A 24,586-nucleotide genomic window follows, 5' to 3' on the forward strand; every position below is an offset into this window, starting at 1 on the left:
GGTAGCTGCATGCTGGGTATTTTGGATTCCCAGGGCAGGAGGCAGGTTCCTCTGAATGAGACCAAGGCTGTTTCTGTTTGTTTTTAAAGATTTTTCTTATTTCATGTGTGTGAATTTTTAGTCTACATTCATGTAAGTGTATACTGCAAGCATGCCTGGTGCTTTGGGGGGTCAGAAGAGGCAGTTAGATCACCTGGAACTGGAGTTATAAATGATCATGAGCCACCAAATGAAGGCTAGGAACAAATCCAGGTTCCTGGCAAAGGCAAGGGGTCTTATCTTATAAGCTATAAGCCATCTCCCCAGCCTGGAGACCAAGGTTTTAATGGCAGAATGTTCCCTGACCTAAAGCCATGTGGCTCTTGTATGCTTCCTGTGGCTTACAGATTTGTAGGGAACATAGGTCAGGTCCAGTGGGGACTTGTGGTGTGGCTTTTCCTGGGCAGATGTCAACCAGCATCTGTCCATCTTAGATAGGAAATTGACAGAGCAAAGAAGCGCCCCCGCCCCGGTCTAGCTTAGTTTGCCAGTGTGCTTGTTGGGTTTACTTACGGGGAGCATCAGCAGCTCAGAGGCAGCTGTGTCCTCGAGAAGCCCCCTGGATGATGGCTCCTGAGAGCTGCATTGCTGGAGCTTCCTCTCCAGTTTGCATGAAGCTCGGCTGGCAGGAGAGCACCTACCACCCCACCCCACCCCCACCACCGGGGAGGGCACTGGTGACTCCTTTGGAATCCTGGGAGTCCCCTCCTCCTTCCGAGAGGAAGGGCTTTAACTCAGAAGAAGTCCAACATGCCCACAGGCTTGTGGCCTGGCACGCTTTGTCCTGCTGGATAGCTCCTCCAGCCTCCAGCCACCTAAGTCTCCGGCACAAGTAGCTACCAAATACTGATCCTCTGCCTTCTTTTCCAGGGCCCTCCTTGGCATCCCATCCAGTTTGTAAGTTGCACCAGTGTTTTTGACCCCCTGAGATGAGGCTGCGGGGTGGGTAAGGGAGAAGCAGCTGAGCCTTCTCTGGCCACAGTGGCTGGACCTCTAGGATGTCCTTTGAACAGGAGCCACGGGCCTTGAGCTACAGAAGGAGCCCTGAGCAAGAGTCCCATCCATGTTCCCAACTGTGAAGCAGTTGGCTGCTCTAGCTCCAGCCCCCAGGGTCTGTCTCTGCCTACATACACACACACACACACACACACACACACACACACACACACACACACACACGTTAATGACAGGCTCGCTCCTCCCCAGACCCAGGGTCCAGAGGGTCAAGCATTGAGGTGTAGTTGGACTCTTTTACTTTCTGGTGGGCACAGCAGCCCCATCAGAGCTCAGCCTTTTGAGCCTGGAAACCATCTAGGCCCCATGTTGTTCCTACTCCAGTGAGCACTGGTCAGACCCCAACAGCATCCCTGGGGTGTGGTAATAAAAAAAGCTGGATGGAAAAGGAGCCCTGGGCTACTAGACACTCAGAGTCTGCGTTCTATCTCAGCCTCTCCCTCCCCCTCCCCCTCTCTGCTGTCTGTATTTACAAAGCATATACCTGGTCTCTTCATCAGAAAGGCAGGCAGGGAAAGAAGAGCCAGGTAAAGTCCTTTTTCTTCCAGGATATAGAAAAGGAGGGCCCGTGCGCTATATAATCCATAGCTGAAATGTGCCCTCTGCTCATTATATGCCAGACACTATTAGAAATGGTTTAGTGGCTCTGGGAGAATGCTTTATTATTATAGAGCTTATTTTCCAGACCAGAGAACCCTCAGTCAGGCCCCTTAGTGGGAAGATGCAGAGTTGGGAGCCCCCCCACCCCATTGCCAACAGCCCTGTTCCAGACCCCTTGTCATGTGCTCCACCCATCTGGGTACCAAAATCCCAAGAGCAATACAGTGGAGCCATTGGGTCTGTGGGATATAGAGGAGGTGCCTCACCGGCCTAGAGGCAAAAACATCCACAGAAGCCTTCCATCACAGAACCGGTACAAAGCCCTGCTAACCACTGCCTAGCCTTGCTGTGCTACATGTCTGAGCTAGATTAGCAGCATTCCTTACTTCCAACCTTGAGATGCAGAAGTATTTCTTCCCCTAGTCATAGCCATCAAAAATGCACCAGCTGGTGGGGCGCAGTGTCCTCTGGGGAGCATGATCACCCCAAGTTGAGAAAACCAGATACTGTGTTGGAGACAGGAAAGACTCTTACCCTCCCCCGCACCACCCCCCCCCCCAGTCAGGGTGGAAGATGTGGAAAGGTCCTGGGGCTAGGCAAAGCACAGCTTTTAGGGACTTAGAAGAACTGTGTGTGCCTGGTGCTAGAACTTGTATGGAGGGAGACAAGGATGAAGACCACAGCACGCAAACAGGGTTTCTAACCATGCTGAAGCATTTGAATGCCTTACGAGAGGACCCTGGGAGCTAGTGAGGGACTTAGTGGGAGGGAGCGACATATTCAACATTGACTCTGCAAAGGGGGAAGGAGCTCAGTACGGGATGTGCGCCTTGGTCAAGACCCTGTCACAGGAGGTGGGGTGGGGCTGAGTGGGGTGGGTGCTCGGGCCCTGGCTCCTACTTTCAGAATCTGGCTTCTCTTGGGACGGGTACAGGACACACGCCTTGTCTTTTCTTACACAGCAGCAAGATGACCTTGGAGCAGCTTTCCAGACATGGATGGATGCTCAAGGAGCCGTCAGATCGGAGGTACTGGTAGGATCTCTTCTCACATGACCTCTGGTCCTAGGAGAAAGAGAAAGGTCAAAGAGGTCGATGCTGTGCCCGTGGCTGGCACCAAGAGCCTCAGAGTCCTTCTCTTAGTGATAATCTCCATCTGACATCAGGACTCTGAGTCTAGTGTGTGCTGGCCTGAGTCAGGAGGGGATGCTCATCTGGTCCATAGCTCACAGAATGTTCCCATGGTTACCCAGCGATTGCACAGAAGCAAGTGAGCCCCGGGGCGCTGCTGAGACCTGGCCTGTGGTCAGCTTTGCTCCACAGCCTCATCTCAAGCTGAGATGGGTCTTGGGTGTTCCTTACTCCACCCAGTATCAGAGCCCACTTTGCCTCCTTGTATCCTTCTCATGATGGGGAGATCACTCCCCTAGTTCAGACCTCCAACCCTCCTACCTATGCTGGGTTTCATAGGCCAGGGGCAAGAAATCAGCCCCTGTCCCTGTTACATTATGTCCCTGACTCTCCCTCCCCTTATTTGTTATAAGGCAGAGTTGCCAGTCTAAGCTGGCCGTGGTCACCAGACAGTGAAGATTTTTAAAGCAATGTATCTGGGACCTTGGGCAAGGCCCAAGCACTTAACGGGCCAATGGCCCTGTTTCTCCATAGCAGGGGTACAGCTATCCGGACCAGCTGGCGCTAGACCAGGGAGGGGAGATCTTCAAAACCTTACACTACCTCAGCAACCTCATCCAGAGCATTAAGACACCCTTGGGCACCAAGGAGAACCCAGCCCGGGTCTGCCGGGACCTCATGGACTGTGAGCAGAGGATGGCGGATGGTAAGGGTGTCTGTGAGGCTGAGGAGGGGCTTCCTGTCTGTGTTGGGGTAGCACAGTGTCAAGAAGAGCTCAGGTCCAAGCCGGGCGTGGTGGCACATGCCTTTAATCCCAGCACTCGGGAGGCAGAGGCAGGCAGATTTCTGAGTTCGAGGCCAGCCTGGTCTACAAAGTGAGTTCCAGGACAGCCAGGGATATACAGAGAAACCCTGTCTCGAAGAACCAAAAAGAAAAAAGAAAAAAAGAAAAAAAGAAGAAGAAGAAGAAGAAGAAGAAGAGCTCGGGTCCATAAAGTTCTGGGTCCTTGGCACATCTCAGCCAAGTTTCTGTCCTCATAGAAATAGACACACAGCATCATTTATTGGCTCAGCAGACAGCCTCTAAGCTTCACAGTCTGCCAGGCCTATGGTTCAAGCTTTGAGGATATTGTAGAGAGGATGATAGGCCATAAGCTGGGTCCATTCAGAGAATAAGATCAAACAAAACAAAACAAAACAAAACAAAACACACCACCTTTCAAGGGCTAGCAGAATCCCAGGAGCCCTCTTCAGCAAAGATTCTCACCTGACCTCACCTGACTTCTCATCTGTGTGGGGATGGAGTGGGGGGAGCCACAGTGTCACCTGATCCCTCCCTGCTGTGCACGGGGCTTACAAGTAGATGTTGGGGCATCCCTTCCTCCATTGCTGAGCTCTTAGCTTCCATAAACCCCAGCAGAGAAGCCAGACATGTGCACAGTTGCAGATGTCAGGAGGCGAGAGTGTGCCCCGTGGCCCTAGCTCTCTGGGCAGGTCCTTCAGGGAAGCCTGAGCCTTGAAGACTCTGGAGAAGCTGAGAGCCCACAGTTGTCTGCTCTGTAGAGTGGCTGCATCCCAGTGGTAGCACAGGGAGTGTTGCCTGGGCATGGGACTCTCCCACGCATCAGCTCTAGCCTGAAGGCATCCTTCCCTGCCTGTGCCTTGAGATACCCTGTGTCTACCTGTTCTGCCCTTAACTGCCCACCCCATTGCAGCCCTGTTGAGTCACCAGTACAGGTCCTACGGAACCCCCTCCAGGCTCCTTCCTGATACACACAGCTCTGTCCTGCTCTGCTACAGGTACCTACTGGGTGGACCCCAACCTCGGCTGCTCCTCTGACACCATTGAAGTCTCCTGCAACTTTACACAGGGTGGGCAGACGTGCCTGAAGCCCATCACGGCCTCCAAGGTACCACCTGCGCCCCACTGCCACAGGCTCAGGAAACCCACCTCCTGAGACTTGGTTTACTCAGAATGTGGGAGACATGCAGAACTTTATGTGTGATTAACAAACACTTTCACGCTGCCCAGGGCTGAAGAACCTAGCTTCTCTGGGAATAGTCTGTCTCGGATTGAAAAGCAGAGTAGTCCCGGCGAACCGTGAATTGTTGGCATAAACTCAGAAGATTGTTTATCTGCAACCCGCGTCACTCTTGCACGCGTGCTCATTAACTCCTGTTCAGTGTCTGAACACCATGTCTGTCCCTGAGCTAAGCGTTTTGGGGGTGAAGTCAGGTGACTCAACAATAAAGCAGGCTGGCAGCAGCAAAGAGAGCCATGGTCATTCCTGTCTGTTCCTACAAGGTGTCCATGGGGCTTGGGGGTGGGGTGCCACATGACGACACTGCTCTGGCTACAGGAAAGCTAGGGAGCTCCGGACCATTGTATCCATAGACTCCACAGGTGATGGCTGAGACAAAGCTCCATCCACTCCTCATCCAGCTGCTCAGCCAGCTGCTGACCCTGACCATGACCTAGCCTGACCCTGAACCATGGGGGTGGGGGGAGGTCAGACTTGCCAGTGACCCTGCAGCTGGAGCTCACAGCCCAGTAGGGACACAGTAACTTTTGTGGGCTCCATTTCTTGGTGACTTGTAGGTTTCAGGACCACGTGGCAAGCCTGTTAGGCAGAGATATAAGTCTGGATTGGCAGGACTTTGCCACCTCCATCAGGAACAATGACTACTTCAGTTAGCTTTGTGTTACTGTAACAAAATAGCAGAGTCACAACCAGGAGGAAAGAAGGTTTCTTTTGTCTCCTACTGACTGGTTGGCTCTTTTGCCCTGGGCTCTGTGCTGAGGACTACTGTCAGGCAAGGGAAGAAAAAACAAGACTCAAAAGGGCTGGATCCTAATATCCTTTTGAGGGGCACACCTTCAATGAACTAACCACCTACTAAGCCCCGCCTCCCAGCAGTCCCACACCACATCTCTGATAACTCTTGAGCCCTTTATAGACCGAGTTCTATGGCTCCTTGCACTTCCACCACACTCAGCTTGGGCTACATCCTTGCCTTCCTCTGGACCTGGCTGAACCTGTGGTCCAACCCACCTGGGGGAGCAAGGCAAACTGCAGCAAGATCCTCGAACTTCTGGTTCTGGGATTGAACAGCCACTAGGCTACAGGACCAGCTCATGGAGAACTCAGTTTTCCTGCCTTTCGAGTGGGCAGATGACACTGGAAACCTGTTTGGGAAAGGGCTTACTTACCCCGGTGCCCTCTAGGACGGTGGGGCATCTCAGGGTTGCTGGGGGCCGCTTCCCACCTGCATCTTCCCCACAGGCCGAGTTTGCTGTGAGTCGGGTCCAGATGAATTTCTTGCACCTGCTGAGCTCTGAGGGGACACAGCATATCACAATCCACTGTCTGAACATGACGGTGTGGCAGGAGGGACCGGGACGCTCCTCTGCCAGACAGGCTGTGCGCTTCCGTGCCTGGAACGGACAGGTCTTCGAAGCTGGGGGTCAGTTCAGGCCAGAGGTGTCTATGGATGGCTGCAAGGTAACTGTTGGAGCCCCGCATTTCCCCTGGATTCAGGGTCAGTAGAAGAAACTTGTTTATGAGCATGTCATAATTTTATACCATATTGTATACAATTTTATCATCATGGAATCTTATTAGAATGATTTATTCAGTAACCTTGACTTTACTCCCTTCTCTAGGCATTCTCGGTGTGCATGCCCCTGTGCATATGTATGTGCATGTATGCGTGCACATGTGTGTTGCTAAGTGAACCCAGGCAAGCACTCCCTAGATTAACCTCTCTGGGAACCTTCTAAGGGGAAGTCTGTGCTGTTAAAAGTCCTTTAGGTTAATAGAAACATTGTTATTTGCAAAGGCTTCCTCAAAAGGGTGTCCATTCTCTTCCCTCCACCAATCGGCGTGCTTTCTTTTGATATTTTTGCTCATTTTCAAATATCTTAAGGGTTGGGGGAGACAGTTATAAAAGGTAAAACTACTTTCATAAAGTAAATTGGTGTTAAACAGTGTCATTCAGGGTGTGGGAAAACTTGCTTCCCACGTGAAACTCCCAAGAAAAGGATGTTCAAAAACAGCTCTGTGTAAATGTGGAGCCAGTATGTATTCAAGAAGACTGGCTATCCTTGGATCTGAAGATTCTACCTGTAGAATGGGAAATAACAAGGAATGTGTCCCTAACGTTAAAACACAGTGAATTTTAAACAATATTACTTAACAAGAATAAAAGACAAAAAAAATTTAAAAATTGAGATCAGTGTGATAGTTTACACTTATGATCCCTGAACTTGATTGGAGGGTGGGTGGGGAAGGTAGAGGCAGGAGCAACAGGAGTTAGAGGAAAGGTGGGGCTATATAACATCCTGTCTCAAAGATAGATAGATAGATAGATAGATAGATAGATAGATAGATAGATAGATAGATAGAGATGGAGAGATAGATAGATAGATAGATAGATAGATAGATAGATAGATAAAGATGGAGAGATAGATAGATAGATAGATAGATAGATAGATAGATAGATAGATAGATAGAGATGGATGATGGATAGATATAGATAGATAGATAGATAGATAGAGAGATGGATGATGGATAGATATAGATAGATAGATAGATAGATAGATAGATAGATAGATAGATAGATAGATAGAGAGAGATGGATGATGGATAGAGATAGATAGATAGATAGATAGATAGATAGATAGATAGATAGATAGATGATAGATAGATTAGATAGATAGATAGATAGATAGATAGATAGATAGATAGATAGATAGATAGAGAATGATGATGGATAGATAGATAGATAGATATAGATAGATAGATAGATAGATAGATAGATAGATAGATAGATAGATAGATAGAGGCACACAACCTGAGTTCAGTTCTCAGCACCCATGTTGGACAGCTCATGATCATTTGAACTCCAGGTCCAGGGGATCTGATATCATCTTCTGGTCTTCAAGGTCACCTGCACTTACATGCTCAAACCTACACTCAGACATACTACATACATAACTAAAAAAAATCAAAATCTAAAATATTCAAAAAACAATTTTTTAAAAATTGGAAGCAGCCAAGCCAGATGTGTCAACTGCAAATCATTGCCCCTGAAAGTGAAAGATGGGAGATGCATTTGGAAATGTCAAGAATCACATTCACTGTCATCTTCTGCCTCCTTACAGGTCCATGATGGCCGCTGGCATCAGACACTGTTCACCTTCCGGACCCAGGACCCCCAGCAGCTGCCCATCGTCAGTGTGGACAATCTCCCGCCTGTCTCATCAGGGAAGCAGTACCGCCTGGAAGTTGGACCTGCGTGCTTCCTCTGACCTCTGACCTCTAGGCTCATCTAAGCCTTGTGGGGAAAGGGAAGAGATGGGGACAGCTGGTCCCAGGAGATGCAGGCCCTTGCCTTAGGATCCTGGTGCAGGTCCTAGTTGTTATCTGCTCAGCCGGAGTTGAGAAGGAGTAACAGGTCTGAGGCTGTCCCGGAGAACCACCCATCCCAGCTCAGCCCCAAGAACCAACCAAAGAGCCAGTCAAAAGCAAGCTGGGTTTGCAGCCCACTCCAGCCCATGGCCTGTTGCCCAGCTCTGTAGACATCCCTGCTCCCCAGCTGCCCAAAGACCCCCTCCCCATTGATGCCACCTCAAGGAAAGGGGGCATGTTGCCAGCTGGTTCCCGCTAGGGAGCTTTCGATGTGCAATATTAGAAAGGAGACATGGAAAAAAAAAGAGGAGGAAAAGGAAAGAAATCTATATATATTATTTAAACAAAGAGAAGGTGTGTTACTATTTTTTTCACTTGGGAGAGGTGAGGAAGAGCAAGAGAAGCTGGGGGTGTGGAGAGGCAGGTCCCCCAGGCTGGGATGCTGGCCCCTAGACTAGGGTGCTGACCCCTGGGCTGGGGTGCTGTGTGCTACCTCCCACTGTGAAATCGCTGGTGCTCACAATTGTCTCTTGTAATGTATGTGATTTTTTTAAGGAGAAAAAGAAACTTATTTAAGATTCTGAAGGTGCTACTATTTTCTGTTGCCACAGGCTTTAAAGAAACTTTCTGAATGGGGCCTGGCCCACTTCTCTTTCTCTCCTCCAAATGAGGAGTTAAAAATGTTACTAGCATAGCCCACCCGTGTAATCCGTTGAAAAGGAACAAAAGGAAAAAAGAAAAGAAAGAAAAGAAAAAAAAAGAAAAAGAAAAAACAAAACAAAACAAAAAAATCCTCCTAGAAACCAGAAGTAGAGAGATTTCTGCTAATTCTGGGCTTTGAAGCGTACGTCTTTTGAGGGGGCATTTTGATGTGGTCCTCCTTGCTTCTGGAGGGACTTGGTTCCCTTTAGAAAACCTGCCCTGGGAAAAGACTTCTTGGTTTTGAGGAAGATCCTTGGTTAGCGATGATCTTGGAGGTGGACTAAGTCCAGAGCCATCCCTGAAGCCAGGTGACTGTCCCAAGGTCTTCCCTCCCGGGAGCCCAACCTTTCGAGTGCAGCCAAACCTTACTGCTTTTACAACATTGCACAGCTGTGTAGAAACCCCGTGTTCTTTCCCATAGGTGCCAATTTGGGTGGGGGAGGAAGGAACAATTACAAGATCCCCATCTGTCTGCCCATGCCACCTAAACAAGTCAGGACTCCAATTGGATTTTGAAGTTATTTTAATTATAGAATTATTTTTTTAGAAGAAAGATGGATGTGATAGTCTATATTTGTGTGTTTCTAAAGTTGTGTCTTGTGGGGGAATTGGATTCCATTTTAGTTATTTAATACCTCACTCCCACCCACCTGCATACTGCTTGTGTGTCCCGGCCTGTCCCGCAAGCCTAGTTGTGCTTTTTGTTGTCTGTTCCCCGTGCCCCCTCCTGTGTCTCACTCTGTCTTCTTGTCACTTGATGTGCATTTGCTGTTGTTCTTTCGTTTCTGTCTAAATGTCAGTGTGTTCAAACCCCCAGAGGGTTCTGTTTTTCCCATTCCCTTCTGGACTTTAAATAAATATTTAAAACTGAGCAATGGAAAGACGAGTCTGTGGTTTGATGCTTCTTCACGGTGCTCAAAGGCAGTTTCTGCAGAAGGTGAGAAGATGGGTGGAGGGTGTCCTGCTGAAGCAGAGATCCTCACTGGGGCTTGGAGCTTAAAGCTCAGGACAATAGAAGTGCTGTCTGCCCAGAGGTCTGAAAGTGGGGCGTCACAGTGTAGGAAGAGGCATTCTCTATCCAAGCCCCTAAGCCTGGAGCAGTCCTGTCATGGTCCCTCCTCTTCCAGCTACACTCCAAACTCAGGGGATGGGGCTCAGGGGTTTGCACTTGGTGTTGAACCATACATTGTTTCTAAATTCATTTTGACAGCGATACTGTTACATCTCATTGTTCTGGGTCAACCCTCCCCAGAATGTTTAGTTACTACAGGTGCCATGAGAGCAAAGAAAAGAAGTAGCTATACAGGGTGCAATTTACTTGGGATCTACTACAGAAATGTGGTCCTGGGTACAGCAGCACCAAGTGAACTATTGTTTGGGCAAGAAGGAAGGGGACGTTCTCGCCACAGGGCCTGGTTTTAAAGCTCCACATACCAGGGCTGGGAAGATGACTCAGTTAGTAAAGACTTTGCTGTCCAAGTGTGAAGACCAGAGTTCAAGTCCCAGACCCACATAAAAAGTCAGACATTGTGGTACACACTTGTGTTTTGGTTGTTGTTGTTACTGTTTTACATTTTGACACAGAATTGAAGTTATATATTTCTTACACTGGTACAGAATTTTGGATATTGATACAGGTTTAATGTTTTCATTGGTGGGGCTGGAGAGATAGCTCAGCGGTTAAGAGCACAGATTGCTCTTCCAGAGGTCCTGAGTTCAAATCCCAGCAGCCACATGGTGGCTCACAACCATCTGTAATGGGTTCTGATGCCCTCTTCTGGTATGTCTGAAGACAGCTTCAGTGTACTCACATATAGTAAATGAATAATCTAAAAAAAGTTTTCATGGGTATAAATCTTTGTATACTGATATAAAATTCAAAATTAATTTTGTTACTCTTAGATGGGCATTGTGTCTGTGCAACTCATTTAAGAACACAAGACTTAGACCCAGTCCTTTTGATAGCTGCTATTACAAACTGTTTAGTATGATTAATTAATACAAGTTGATAGTCATGGCCATATTAGATTCTAATTTAGCTAATTACAATAAAGTGTTTTCAAAGTTATTCAAATAGTAACTAGCTAAAAATAATCAATATTTGACAATTCAGTTCTGCTATATATAGATAGATGGTCTTCAAAGGCATCAGAGATCCACAGAATATGACAGGTAATGTTATTTTATAATTAAAAGATATTTTTAAAAATTGAACTATTTTTATTATATTCAACACAATATATATATTTTTATGCCAATCATAAAAATGGTGGGCATGTTATTAAATGAACATAAATAGATAAATTTTTGTGTTTCTTTGTTTGTTTGTTTGTTTTGTTTTTAGTAGAGCTTTAAAATCTTGGCTCTTACTGTGGTACAAACCCAAAATAAGAACAATTTTTAGACATTGGAGTTCATTGTAATAAGGCTGTATTTCAATGTCCCTCACATCACCAAAGGATTTTACCTCCATAGTAGCTAAGCTAAGAGTTGACAGTTCTGCTGCGCCAAGGAATGAATTGTAGGCTCGATTATTTGGATACAGATTTCCTGCTATGGTCAAAGCTATTTGACTTGAGTGATTGTCATCATTCTCAGCCCACAGGGAACAGGTTACATTCATTTAAGAAATGGTGTGTGTTTTAAGATGGTCTATTCATGAAGTCATTCATCAATGAACAATGGTTTCAATGAACAATGGTTCTGCTTGGAGGGTAGCACAGACATTAGGTCCTCACCTAAGATTCTGGTTCATTGGCTGTGATGATTTTGAAAAGCACTCATCTCAGAAAAAGAGTAACTTATAAGGTCCTCTTCTTCAAAATTGATACAATAATTATAAATATTAAGCAAAACATTCAGTCTCACTCTTTGTTGTTCTCACAAGCCACCTCCCAAATTAATTGTCTACGTTTCTTTTGGCTGTATAAATAATTTTGAAATATGTAAACTGTTCTAAAAACCATAGTATAGTGTAAAAACATCAAATAAACAATCCTACTAATAGAGAGGCTGAGATAGGAGAAGCATGATTTCAAGACCATTATGTGGCACACGGCAAGACCCTGTCATGTACAAACAAGCAGACAGTGCATATGGACTGTACAATATTGGACCAATTTCTCCCATTACCAAATTAGAGAGACCATGGGATGACAGCCAACAAATTTCTAATTCCTCATATTTTGAATTTCAATTGACTAGGATATGTTGGTAATATTTTCATATTAAGAGTTATTAATGAAAAGTGATTGTTACTTCCTGTTATTTTTGTTGTTAGAGGTGGAGTTATGTTTGTGTAGGTTTGTTGAAAGATTACTTTCTTGCTTTTTCTAGGGTGTAGTTTCCCTCCTTGTGTTGGTGTTTTCCATCTATTATTCTTTGTAGGGCTGGATTTGTGGAAAGATATTGTGTAGATTTGGTTTTGTCATGGAATATCTTGTTTTCTCCATCTATAGTAATTGAGAGTTTTGCTGGGTATAGTAGCCTGGGCTGGCATTTGTGTTCTCTTAGGGTCTGTATGACATCTGCCCAGGATCTTCTGGCTTTCATAGTCTCTGGTGAGAAGTCAGGTGTAATTCTGTAGGTCTGCCTTTATATGTTACTTGACCTTATTCCCTTACTGCTTTTAATATTCTTTCTTTGTTTAGTGGTGTTTTGAATATAATGTGATGGGAGAAATTTCTTTTCTCGTCCAACCTATTTGGAGTTCTGTAGGCTTCTTGTATGTTTATGGGCATCTCTTTTTTAGGTTAAGGACGTTTTCTTCTATAATTTTGTTGAAGATATTTACTGGCCCTTTAAGTTGGGGATCGTCACTCTCTTCTATACCTATTATCCTTAGGTTTGGTTTTCTCATTGTGTCCTAGATTTCCCGGATGTTTTGGGCTAGGAGCTTTTTGCTTTTTGTGTTTTCTTTGACTGTTGTGTCAATGTTTTCTATGGAATCTTCTGCACCTGAGATTCTCCCTTCTATCTCTTGTATTTTGTTGGTGATGCTTGCATCTATGACTCCTGATTTCTTTCCTAGGTTTTCTAATTCCAGGGTTGTCTCCCTTTGTGATTTCTTAACTAAGCAAGGGAAACAGAGGAATGTCAGCCTGAAGTAGTTATGGTGGACAGATCTCCAGTTATCAGTTTGTGGGATGATAAATGTGCCTGTGCCCCGCTTCTGCTATTGTGAGTAACATCTACACATGAGAGAATTCATAACACCTGCCTAGGAAAGGTGTGGGAGAAAGTCTCACGTTACTGATTTGAGATGCTTCTGTGTGCTGAGCAATATGGACACCAACTACTGACATAGGTATACAGACATCAGCATGGCTCTGAGTCCAAGCCTGCAGGGAGAGAAACAAGCCTTGCTCATCTGTATGTTGAGAAGAGCCAGGAATTCCCTTCAGATGACAGAGTAGCAACAGGGAAGCTTGGGCACACACAACAGACGTGGCTGCTTTGCTAAGAATAGAGACTGGGGGCGGGGGGGGGGTAATGGATCCAAGCTGCAATGGGAGCCTGGAGCCAAGCTGAGCAGGTGTCAGACAGCAGAGCCAGGAGTACAGAACAGAGGTTGGCTTGGGGATCAGAACCCTGATGGTGTCAGTAGCATCTCTGTGGCTTTGTGGATGAGAGCCAGCAGGAAGGGCTGCTTCTGATCCATGGGTCTGTGACCTGGCCAGTTTTTTTTTTTTTTCCCAGAAGAGGCAGGTTGTAGATTTTTCTCTAAGCCAGGATTCCTACATTTCTCAATCTTCCGTTGCACAACCTAGGTGTTAGGAAGTCACCAGGATGGATTCCCCTGTAGGCTGGACTTCCAGGAAAAGGTCACTTCTGGCTGCATTTGATCTGTCCACCATGCTGCAATATCATCCAAGGCCAGTTCACTCCACCATGCCCAGCAGCCTGTGAAAGGAGGAGGGCAGACAGACAGACAGACAGACAGGAAGACACTGGAAGTTCTAGGTTTAGCTTTTTGTCTAGGGCAGGATCTTGGGAGGGGTCTCACTTTTCCATAAAAAAAACAATGCTCTATGTTGCCTGCCAACCTCAGGGAGAGCTATCTGTCCACAGTAATAGAGCAGAATAGTAGTCTATTGCTGTTGCACATGTGTGTATGTATGTGTGCCTATGTGTGTGTGTGTGTGTGTATGTCTGTCTGTCTGTCTGTCTGTGTGTCTGTGTAGGCTAGAGGCAAACCTCAGATATTTTTTTCTTAGAGCAATAAAATCATATTTCTTAAGACAAGGTCTCTCATTTGGTCAGGAGCTTGTCAAGTTAGCTAGCTGGGTGGCCATTGAGCACCAGGAGTCTGCCCAGCGACAGCCCTCCACTGCTGGGATTACAGATGTGTGCCACCATGTCCAGGCTTCATTATACAATCTATAGAGGCCAGCCACATATGGTTCAAGCCAAGAATAGTACCATACACGTTCACAGTGCAGGAGGTGGTTCCCGCTCACCGGCCACACCCCTTGCACCAGTAAAAAATGTGTTATGCTTTCATCTCAGGTGTGTGACTTGAGAGACGTGTGCATACTGTGATGAGCTTCCAGACAAGGGGATTAGAGTCCGCAGAGGTCAGTCATGTGGAAGTTGCCAAGATCTCCAAAGAGGGTCTGGACTTGTCCCAGGAGTCTTTGGGGTGTTTTCTCAGCCTTGACCCATATGTTCTAATTAGAACCAGCAGTTCTCCTCATTGCTGCCACTGCAGGAGGTTGAGAATGGTCCTCACATCTTAGCTGTAATGTCACTTGCATTCCACTCCTGTCTTTCTCTAGCACAATTAACCTCTCTGTAACAGTTGTTTCTTCATCCATATAATGGAGAACTATCTTACTTTCTTGATCAGCATATTTTTGCATTTTAGTGCCTTCAAAAGTGGACTTTGAAGTGTGATTGACAAAGCCAGGTCTGGCTTTCTCTTCTTTCTTTTTGTTACCCCTATTCATCTGAGTGTGCCATTGAGCTGATGGTGAAGGTTGCTCCGTCAGTGGACAAACATATTACAGTTAGGAACTGATGGAATCTCCTTCACAACCCAGTCAGTGTGGTGATAACAAATGGAGATATAAAGCACAGAGAAGTTAAGTATATTGCCTAAGGTCACACAGGGACCTTTCCCCCCTCTCTCCTTTTTTTTTCCATTTTTATTAGGTATTTAGCTCATTTACATTTCCAATGCTATACCAAAAGTCCCCCATACCCACCCACCCCCACTCCCCTACCCACCCACTCCCCCTTTTTGGCCCTGGCGTTCCCCTGTACTGGGGCATATAAAGTTTGCGTGTCCAATGGGCCTCTCTTTCCAGTGATGGCCGACTAGGCCATCTTTTGATACATATGCAGCTAGAGTCAAGAGCTCCGGGGTACTGGTTAGTTCATAATGTTGTTCCACCTATAGGGTTGCAGATCCCTTTAGCTCCTTGGGTACTTTCTCTAGCTCCTCCATTGGGAGCCCTGTGATCCATCCATTAGCTGACTGTGAGCATCCACTTCTGTGTTTGCTAGGCCCCGGCATAGTCTCACAAGAGACAGCTACATCTGGGTCCTTTCGATAAAATCTTGCAGACTTTAACCACTGTGCCAGGGACAGATGGAGACACAGGAAGGACAAGACTTTCAGTTTCTAAGGTGCTTAAGAGTCCCTGGAGGGCAGATGCAAGGTGCTAGGTGTCCTTGGAGAAATCACATGGGTGGTCAGACCCCAAGGGGCAGCCTAAGTGACCACGATGACAGCAAGAACCACACACCCTTTCTGAGGAAAGAAACAGTATTTTCCTCAAAGTCACTCTTGCCCATGCAGGCTACCCATTGGATTCCTGCTCTTGAACCAGTGGAGACCCGTGGATCAGCGTTCTAGAGATCTTAATGTTCTGAAGCAAAAGTGTGTAAATAAAGCTGGTATTATAAAGTATATGTTTGGTTGTCCCACATGAAAACCAAACTGCACACCTGTTACATATGTGTAGGGTGCCTAGGTCAGCCCCCTGCATGCTCTCCGGTTGGCGGTGCAGTCTCTAGGAGCCCCAGTGGGCCCAGGTGAGTTGATTCTGCAGGTTTCCTTGTGGTGTCCTTGGCCTCTCTGGCTCCTTCAATCTTTCCTCCCCTCTTCTAAAAGATTCCCAGAGCTCTGCCTAATGTTTGTGAGTCTCTGTATCTGTTTCCATCAGCTGCTGGGTGAAGCCTCTCAGATGACAGTTGTGCTAGGCTTGTGCCTGTAGAGGAGGGATTCTGACGCTTTTATAGGGAATCTGCATGTACTGACGCTGAAGGTCCTTGTCCCCAACTGGCTTTCGATGGATCAATAAAAATGCCAGCGGCTAATGGATGGGAAAAGGGAGACAGGGTGGGACCCTTAGAATTGCTCAGGCTAAGACGCAGGGAGAGAGGAGGTCGTTGTACTTGCGGGGGAGAGAGATGGAACAGACTCAGAGCTTCAGGGAAGATCATCTAAAACATAGACAGAAGGGAAAGCGACCCATGAAAGGGCAGCTCAGAAGTGTCTTGGGCAGCAAAGACCAATGGGCATCACAGAAGGTAATCAAGCAGTTAAAGGTAGATTTGGAAGGTGTTTAGCCAGGAGTACTGGAGGTAAGGATACGCTAGCCTTGGGAGGCTTAGAAGTGCCCAGCCACTGAGCCAGTAAAGCATGTTAAAGACAAGCTAATTCCTGTGTGTCTTTCATCCAAGGATCCAAAGAGACCCTGAGCAGATGGCTGATAGTGCAGCCTTCCCAGGATCATATGTGGGGTAGCTAAAAACTACATGCTATACCTGTCTGCAAGTATAGGTGAATATCCTTAACAGTGCCAGGGTGGGCTTTCTCTCCTGGCATGGGTCTCAAGTTGGGCCAGTCATCCGTTGGCCATTCCCCTAATTTTGGCTCCCTCTTTATCCACAGACATTTTGTAGGCAGAAAAAAAATCATGGGTGGAAGGTTTTATGGTTGAGTTGGTGTCCCCATCCCTCCATTGGGAATCTTGACTGGTTACAGGAGCTGACCATTCAGGGCCTCTAGCACTAGGAGCAGGGGCTGATTCTGACTCTCTTGCCTGCCTTTGGATCCCTTTCCCTCAACTGGGCTGCCTAGTCTAACCTCAATAAAAGAACATGACCTACTCCCACTGCAATTGGATATGCCAGGCCAGGTTGGTATCTGTCAGAGGTCTCCTCTTTCTGAAGAGAAAGCAAGGGGGTTGGGAGGAGAGGAGGGAGAAGATGATCCACAGGGTCAGGATGTAAGGTGAATGAATGAATGAATGAATGAAAACAAACAAAAAATTAAAGTATGCATTTGGAGTGTTAATATCATGCATCATATCTTGTCCTTAAGTTTTGTACAACTAGAAACTATTTCCAAGGCTAGTGCTCAGGTTTCGGTTGTCAGTGTCAGGAATCTACTTTGTGTGTCCTCAGCCTGAGAGTGTGACAGCCACAGTCAAGCCGGTTCTCAGCATGTTGCATAAATTCCTGGTCTCAACTCTGGAAAATTTCCACAGCCTACTTTGTAAGAACATGGACTTTTGTCATTACCTGAAGCAAGAGCCCTTCCTGAAACAGTCCATTGTGTTTATGCAAAGCAGGAGGAATCAGAGTCTAATCCACTTGCCCTGTCTTACCTCTAGGCTCTCTCAAACCTCCTTCACGCCCTGAAGCCACTTTGGAAGTCACATGTTGACCACAGGCAAATCACTCCCCTGTGGCAGTACTGAGAGATTAGACTACACACTTTGCTATCAGAACCAGCCTTCCATAGATGAACGAACGTAAATGTTGTCTAACAAAGCTGCCAGTGTGTACCAGTACAGGTGTGTGTGTGTGTGTGTGTGTGTGTGTGTGTGTGTGTGTGTGTGTGTGTATAAGAGAGAGAACAGAGACAGAGAGAGGCACAAACAGAGAGATTATGATATCTGGCGCACTGCTAACTTGGGACAGAACATATCATTGGTGCTTTTGGACTCCTCATGGTTATGCTTTTTCTGCTCTGAGAAGAGATTAAACTTTCTTAAGACTGTATAGATACAACAAAACACATATGTTTTGGGTCTCCAGCTCAGCAAGTTCTCCTAGGCCCTGTACAGCCCACTCCACGGCAGGGGGCTCTCAGGACCATCTGTGGCCCCTTCCTTTTGCCCTAGGTGATCACTGTCAATGACTTGATTAATATCATTACAATTAGTCTGGAGCCTCTAGAACGCCCAGTAAACAGGCTCATACAACCCCACCTCTGGGCGATCTGCTGGCAATAATGTTGTCGAGCTGCATTTGTATGGTCAAATCTATCAGTTGTTCATTTCTCTCTGTTGCTAAGCAACACCATCTTTGCATGAAATGTCACAACCCATTTCTCATTTTTCTGGTAATAGGCACTTAAGAGCTTGGAGTTTGTGGCTACTTTGAATAATGCCATTAGAAACATTTACACACATGATACTGGAGGTGACTCATGTGTTGTTTTGTTTTCCTTTCTGTTGGTAGACTAATTTTTAAAGGCAATATGTTGCTCTGACACATATCAGAAAAGGAAACACACAATAGAAATGCCACAGGTTAAAGAGGGGTTGTAATGAAATTAGAACACAGTAAGTGAATGACAAGTTATGTATCATTAAAACATAACCCTGACTACACTGAAACATGAGAACTTGTGGAGGACACAGGAAATAGATCATGAAACTGTGAGCGTGTTCTAACATGTTTGCTGTATTGATGTTTTGAAGCAGCTCACTGTAATCTCAAGCTCGTCTCTGTGCCTCAGCAGGAGTCACCAGGCCTGTCCCTGCAATACTTTTCGAGAGTGTTCATTATGTAGACAAAGATCAGGCAGGAATGAGAACCAGATATTTTCTGGATGATGGGCACAGACCCTGGATTGGGCACACACTGTCCTAGGCAGATCCTTTCCTGCTGTAGATACTGGGAGCTTTGCTGAACTAGATGTTTATCTCAGATTCACCCCTTTGCTGGGCACTTGGCTGCCTTCAGGGCTGGGAAGAAGTCCCCAGGAACATCACACTCCTTTGGAAACTAATCCATCTGTGTTCTTGGCCCTGAACTTGAGCCCCTAAGTGTCTTCTAAGTTCACTATGAACCCTGACTTGGGGCTCCTTCATAGCACACTTGGGAGGTTGATGTATGTGTAGGTTTCACTCCTGCTAGGCAGCTCCATGGGATAAAAGAGGGGTGGGACCACTGTCTGGGACCTAAGTATCATCAGGCTAGCGATGTACATACCTTGACCATGAATCAGCCACTCTGGTGTACGGCAGGAGCCTGTGTCAGGACCAGTAGGTTGAGGGAGCTGCATAAAGCTGGCTTGAGGGAACATTTTGCGCAAGACATTTCCCAAGTGCTGGTGAGATTGTGCCACAGCTCTACTGTCCCTGGCTTCAGTCCCATGCCCTCCCCACATCGTGTCATAAATGTTGCTGCACCATCCAAACACCAATGATCTTTTCCCAGGCCTGGTGGCTCTGAGTGCCCTCAGCATGGCGCTGCACACGGTTCTTATCATATTGAGCCTTCTGCCGATGTTGGAAGCTCAGAACCCAGAACATGCCAACTTCACCATAGGCGAACCTATCACCAATGAGACCCTGAGCTGGGTAAGTGCCTGCCCCGGGCCTGGACCTGTTCACTGTAGGAGGCTACTCTTTCCTCTGGGCTTTCCCTTCCCTGATGTCTGTGCTCATCTCTGTGCTCCTGGTAATGCCCTTGCCTCTCCTGGAGACCTGGTGGCATCTCCCTGCCTCCAAACTCCGAAGCATCACTCTGAGGTCTCTCAGCAAGGGACAGAGCAGTAGGATGGCTGATTTTTGAGTTGCCCATGGGATTCTGGTCTGGAGCTTCAGTTTACCCATGTATGGTTCAGAAGTCATTGCTTGCCTGCCACTAATCAAGACTTGCTAACAAGGTACATATTACAAGCCCTGCTCATCTGTTTGCCTGCTTCTCCCCAGCTCTCTGACAAATGGTTTTTCATGGGTGCAGCTTTCAGAAAACTCGAGTACAGGCAGGCAATTCAAACAATGCAGAGTGAATTTTTTTACCTTACCACCAACTTGATAAACGACACAATAGAGCTTCGGGAGTCTCAAACAATGTGAGTACTTGAAACAGCCAGTCCACCCACCCCAGTCCTTAACTACACTCCTGGATGCCTAGAGACCTGAACAAACTGGCTCTGCCTGGCATCCCCACCCACCTTCAGGAATGGGGACAGCTGTCTTGTCTACTTGCCTCTTGCCCCTTCCCTACCCTGGCCTGGTCAGATCACCTCTTCCTCAGTTGTCCACTTTCTTTTCTCTTTAGAGGTGACCAGTGTGTCTATAACTCCACCCATCTAGGATTCCAGAGAGAAAATGGGACCTTCTCCAAGTATGGTGAGGGTGTGAAACACTGCTTTCTGAGAGGGTATTGCCAGGGTCTGATGGGGCAGCAGAACAGGGCAGTTTTTCTGTGAAGTCACTCTCTGAGGCTTGTAAGTGGAAGCAGATTTCAACCCAAAGTCCAGCTCCCAGGCCAGACTTGCTTTGGCCATTCTTATGATCTTTTGTGAGCTCAGAGGGGAAACCCATGGGTTGGGAAGCCAGTGACTTCAGCCACACACCCATGTCACCAGCGACAGCATGTAGGAGGGCAATCCAATGCTAGTGAGCCAGATCAGACACTCTTATGTTTTAATTGTCCCTGAGCAGAAGTTTTAATGTTTAAGAGGAAGTGTAAACTATGCCCCACCACCACACCACCAAGGGCCCTTTCCAAGGCCCCAGCCATCCCATAACTACGAAGAATGAGAAGTGAGGCTTGCATTCAGCAGAGTCTGAAAACATGGCAGCCCCAGGCACTTGCCCATAGCTATGTGCTTCCTTCCCTTGGGGATAAGACTACAGCATCATTCTAGTGACTCACAAAGACCTTCCTCCTGCAGAAGGAGGAGTAGAAACCTTTGCCCACCTTATAGTGCTGAGGAAACATGGGGCCTTCATGCTTGCCTTTGACCTCAAGGATGAGAAGAAACGGGGACTGTCCCTCTATGGTAAGCACCTCAGAGCTGAGGTCCACAATTGCACTGGGCCTTACTCTTGGTCACCCACCAACATCCCCACCCCTACCTGGCCTCCCTTCTGCTAGACTGATACCCAATAAACCATACTCCCTTCTCCATTGCAGCCAAAAGGCCAGATATCACCCCGGAGCTGCGGGAAGTATTCCAGAAGGCTGTCACACACGTGGGCATGGATGAATCAGAAATCATATTTGTCGACTGGAAAAAGGTAAATGAGGAGGCTGTACGATACCACCCCAGCAGTGCTCCCAGTGTCAGTGACCCTAGAGGCTCAGAGAGGGCAAGCTTCTGGTTAAGGCAGCTCAGCGAGGCAGGTATCTTGTTAAGAACTCTCCTGCCTACTGTGACAGCTGAGATCACAGAAATCCTAGATGGGCAGTGAGCCTGAGTTGGGTGAGGTTAAGTAGGAGGTCCTGGAAAGCTTTTAGAGAATAAGGGAAAGACCAGGAGTGGGGACTGTGGGAATATCCGGTGCCAGGGTGCCAAGTTTCTCTCTGCCCTTCATATTCACTACCTATCCAAGCAGGAGTTATGATTTACGACTTCCATGACACCTCAACTCCAGCAAGTCTGATGGCTTTGATAGGCAGGGATGACCCATGCCGAAACCTCTTGATGTTCAGTCTAACCTTGTGCTGAGGGAGAGGCCACATCAGCTTTGGCTTTCACCCAGGCAAAGCCATGGAATCAACCAATCAGCTTGCATGTAGTTTGAGATACGCAATACTTTTGTAACTTCATTCCCTGGTCACCTGAGCCTTTCCTGGTATCACCAGCCACAGGATTCCCCGGGGGAGGTGCCTACATACAGACACTGCCATTGAGCTATTTCACACCCTGAGTTCCTTACCCCCCACAAGCAGTGGGGCCAGTAGAATCACCCTTCACCTGTGGACAGAAGTATCGGAAAATGCCTGCCATTTGGGGGAGCTGCTCACACTCAATGGGGTGAATAAACCGGATCTCAGAGATGAGGAACAACTTACCCTAGACTAGTGGTTCTCTAGGATGGGTCTCAACCTGTATGTCAGATGTCCTGCAGGTCATATACTTAAGATTTATAACAGTAGCTTAATCACAGTTATGAAGTAGCAATGAAAACCCTGTTGGGGGTCACCCCAACACAAGAAACTGTGTTAAAGTTTCACATTATTAGGAAGGCTGAGAACCACTGTTCTGCCACTGCAGGGAGCCATGGTAGATCTAAGACAGAGCTGGTTGACAGAGCTAGTTGACACTACCATGCCACTGTGGCCAACAACAGTGTTTACACCCCACACCCACATTAAAATATGTGTATACATTGCTAGTGTGTGTGTGTGTGTGCGCGTGCGCGCGCACACGCGTGCGTGCGTACGTGGATATGTGTGTGCATTTGAGTGAGTGTGTGCATGAGTGTGTGCATTTGTGTGAGTGTGAGTGTATGTGTGTGCATGTGTATGCATGTGAGTTCATGTGTGAGTGTGTGTGCATGTGTGACTGTGTGGGTACACAAGCATGCTATAAGACATGTGTGGATGCCAGAGGACACCTGTGGGCTATGTCCTCTTCTACCATTCTCTCCTGGGCTCTGGTTAAGGCTGGATGAACTTCAAGCTGCCCCTCAGGCTTACCTAACTTGCCAGGTTTTTTTCTTCTGTCCTGTTCAATTTGGTTTTGTTTTTGCATCTAACTTTCCATTCCAGGCTACCCTGAAACTCATAGCAATCCTCCTGCCTCAGTATTCAGCATCCCAGGCTTCTGCCACCACCCCTGGGGTACTCACTCTGCTCTCCTCCCTGATATCTTCCAGGATAGGTGCGGTCAGCAGGAGAAGAAGCAGCTTGAGTTGGGGAAGGAGACCAAGAAAGATCCTGAGGAAGGCCAGGCATGAACTCAGCTCTCTGAACTCCGAGGGCTGTCCACAGGCTCACCAAACCCCACCCCTCCTGTGCACTTTGATTCTGTCTCTGCCACAATAAAGGTTTGCTGACATAGTCAATATCATTTCTTTGCTCCCTTCTTTTCCCTTACTTCCTCCCTCCCTCCCTCCTTCCATCTCACCCTCCCTCTCTCCCTCCCTACCTGGAGAGGCCTGAATGGAGCCTTAGCTAAGTCCAAGAAGCCCTGCCCAGAAAATCTGAGAGTGCTTCCAGGAAGGGGCATCTGAGCCAGGCTTGAAGGAAGTGACCGAACACAATGCTCTTGCTTGTATCCCCAAACAATTTAGGGCACAGTTGGGGAAGACAAGGCAGGAGACCCAAGTAGCAGTGAGTGGGGGAGGGGAACATAGGTGAACAGTTCTTGTCACAGGTGTCTTCACTTCAGAAGTGCCACTCTAATCACTGGAAAAAAAGTAACTAAGGAGGAAAGAGGGTTCATGTCGATGCTAACACAGCCACTGTATAAAAGGCCAAGGCTATGCAGTACAGTAGATAGACCTCGTCTAGAGGGACTGGATGTTCCCAGGAAGACTCCTCAGGGTGCCCATGTGGGACACTGTGAGATGACACTGCTTCCCTAGACGCCAGCTGACATCAATTGCACAATTGTGACTGGAGTTCCTGAGGCACAGTCCACTCGGTGGCAAAGACAGTGTCTGAGATCATCTTTACACTTGACTGGATTGGCACTCCCCTAGGGGATGTACTCCATGTGTGTCTATGAGGACATTTCCAGAGAGAGCCGCCACCCTGACTGTAGGCAGCACCATTCCTCGGGCTGGGATCCCCCACTTAATCATAAGTAGAAAACAAGTTGAGCACCACAAATCATCTCTACCTGCTAAGCTTATGGCTGTCCCGACTGGATGAGGTGTGTCATTGTGGACTGTGTCCTTCCTCACACAGGAGCCCACCATTTTGAGCTTTTGTCAATCTTTCTCACAGAACCTGGAAAGGTACCTGATGCAGAGCCCTGCTCTGTCTGTCAATGCACTGGGGCAGAGTGAGTCACAGTCACTGCCACACGCATGCCCAGAGTCAAGCTGGCCACAGGCATAGGGTGCCAAGGAAGTCTCTGGAAGGAGACTCTGGCCTGAGGCTTTGTCACACACTTCCTGCTGAGTGTCTCCCACTGTTTCTGGCCTGGGAATTCATGACAGGCCTTGCTCATCTGGCCTCTGCAGGCAAAGGACAGGAGAAGCAGGGGAGACAGATGTGAGCAGAAGCCTAGGCAGACTCTGGAATGATATGCAGCAAGTACCCTGGGGGAGACCTTAGCTGGGTGTCCACTTCCCTGCCTGCACCCTCGCCTTAGAAACCCCAGGCTCTGGATACACAGCACACAGAGGTAGCTTTGAAGACTTCTTCTCCCTTTCTTAAGTTCATTATTTTTCTTCATTAGCTCTTATAACAAAAATAGATTTTTAAGTGTGCCAGAATGTGAGTGTGTGAGTATATGTGTGTGTGTTAGTGAAATAGATCATGACACTGTGAGCGTGTTCTAACACGTTTGCTGCTATTGATGTTTTGAAGCAGCTCACTGTAATCTCAAGCTCCCAGCAATGTCTCTGTGCCTCAGCGGGAGTCACCAGGCCTGTCCCTGGCAATACTTTTCGAGAGTGTCCATTATGTAGACAGAGATCAGGCAGGAAGTAGAACCAGATATTGACTGGATGCTGGGCACAGACCCTGAGTGGGGCA

The 24,586-nt window shown here is 47.3% G+C and overlaps 2 protein-coding genes and 1 long non-coding RNA gene across 10 annotated transcripts in view; 2 read left to right on the forward strand and 1 right to left on the reverse strand.

Annotated features, from left to right (window-relative positions):
• The window catches only part of Col27a1 (collagen, type XXVII, alpha 1), a 120,983-nt gene extending 111,206 nt beyond the window's left edge, over positions 1–9,777 (forward strand). For 5 of the 8 annotated variants that reach the window (XM_030253629.1, XM_030253633.1, XM_030253630.1 and 2 more), the window contains 6 exons: positions 910–936; positions 2,616–2,681; positions 3,318–3,489; positions 4,584–4,693; positions 6,068–6,286; positions 7,948–8,751. In XM_030253629.1, coding sequence (XP_030109489.1) covers positions 910–936; positions 2,616–2,681; positions 3,318–3,489; positions 4,584–4,693; positions 6,068–6,286; positions 7,948–8,094 — 741 coding nt within the window. In that variant the 3' untranslated portion in view covers positions 8,095–8,751. Of the gene's footprint in view, positions 1–909; positions 937–2,615; positions 2,682–3,317; positions 3,490–4,583; positions 4,694–6,067; positions 6,287–7,947 lie in introns of all 8 variants that reach the window. The other 3 variants (XR_390328.3, XM_006538035.4, NM_025685.3) reach the window with 2 other exon arrangements.
• Gm52743 lies at positions 876–19,393 on the reverse strand. The gene is made up of 3 exons (XR_003955430.1): positions 19,130–19,393; positions 5,995–6,312; positions 876–2,717 (listed from the first exon to the last, which is right to left on the reverse strand). It is a non-coding gene; the product is annotated as a predicted gene, 52743 (long non-coding RNA).
• Orm1 (orosomucoid 1) lies at positions 19,342–22,949 on the forward strand. Its single transcript, NM_008768.2, has 6 exons — positions 19,342–19,500; positions 19,855–19,997; positions 20,207–20,277; positions 20,826–20,933; positions 21,068–21,171; positions 22,756–22,949. The coding sequence occupies exons 1-6, from the start codon at positions 19,384–19,386 to the stop codon at positions 22,834–22,836; spliced, it is 624 nt and encodes a 207-aa protein (NP_032794.1). The 5' UTR covers positions 19,342–19,383; the 3' UTR covers positions 22,837–22,949.
• Positions 22,950–24,586: the final 1,637 nt, after the last annotated feature.

Source organism: Mus musculus, chromosome 4, assembly GCF_000001635.26.
Source record: "Mus musculus strain C57BL/6J chromosome 4, GRCm38.p6 C57BL/6J".
NCBI lineage: Eukaryota > Metazoa > Chordata > Mammalia > Rodentia > Muridae > Mus > Mus musculus.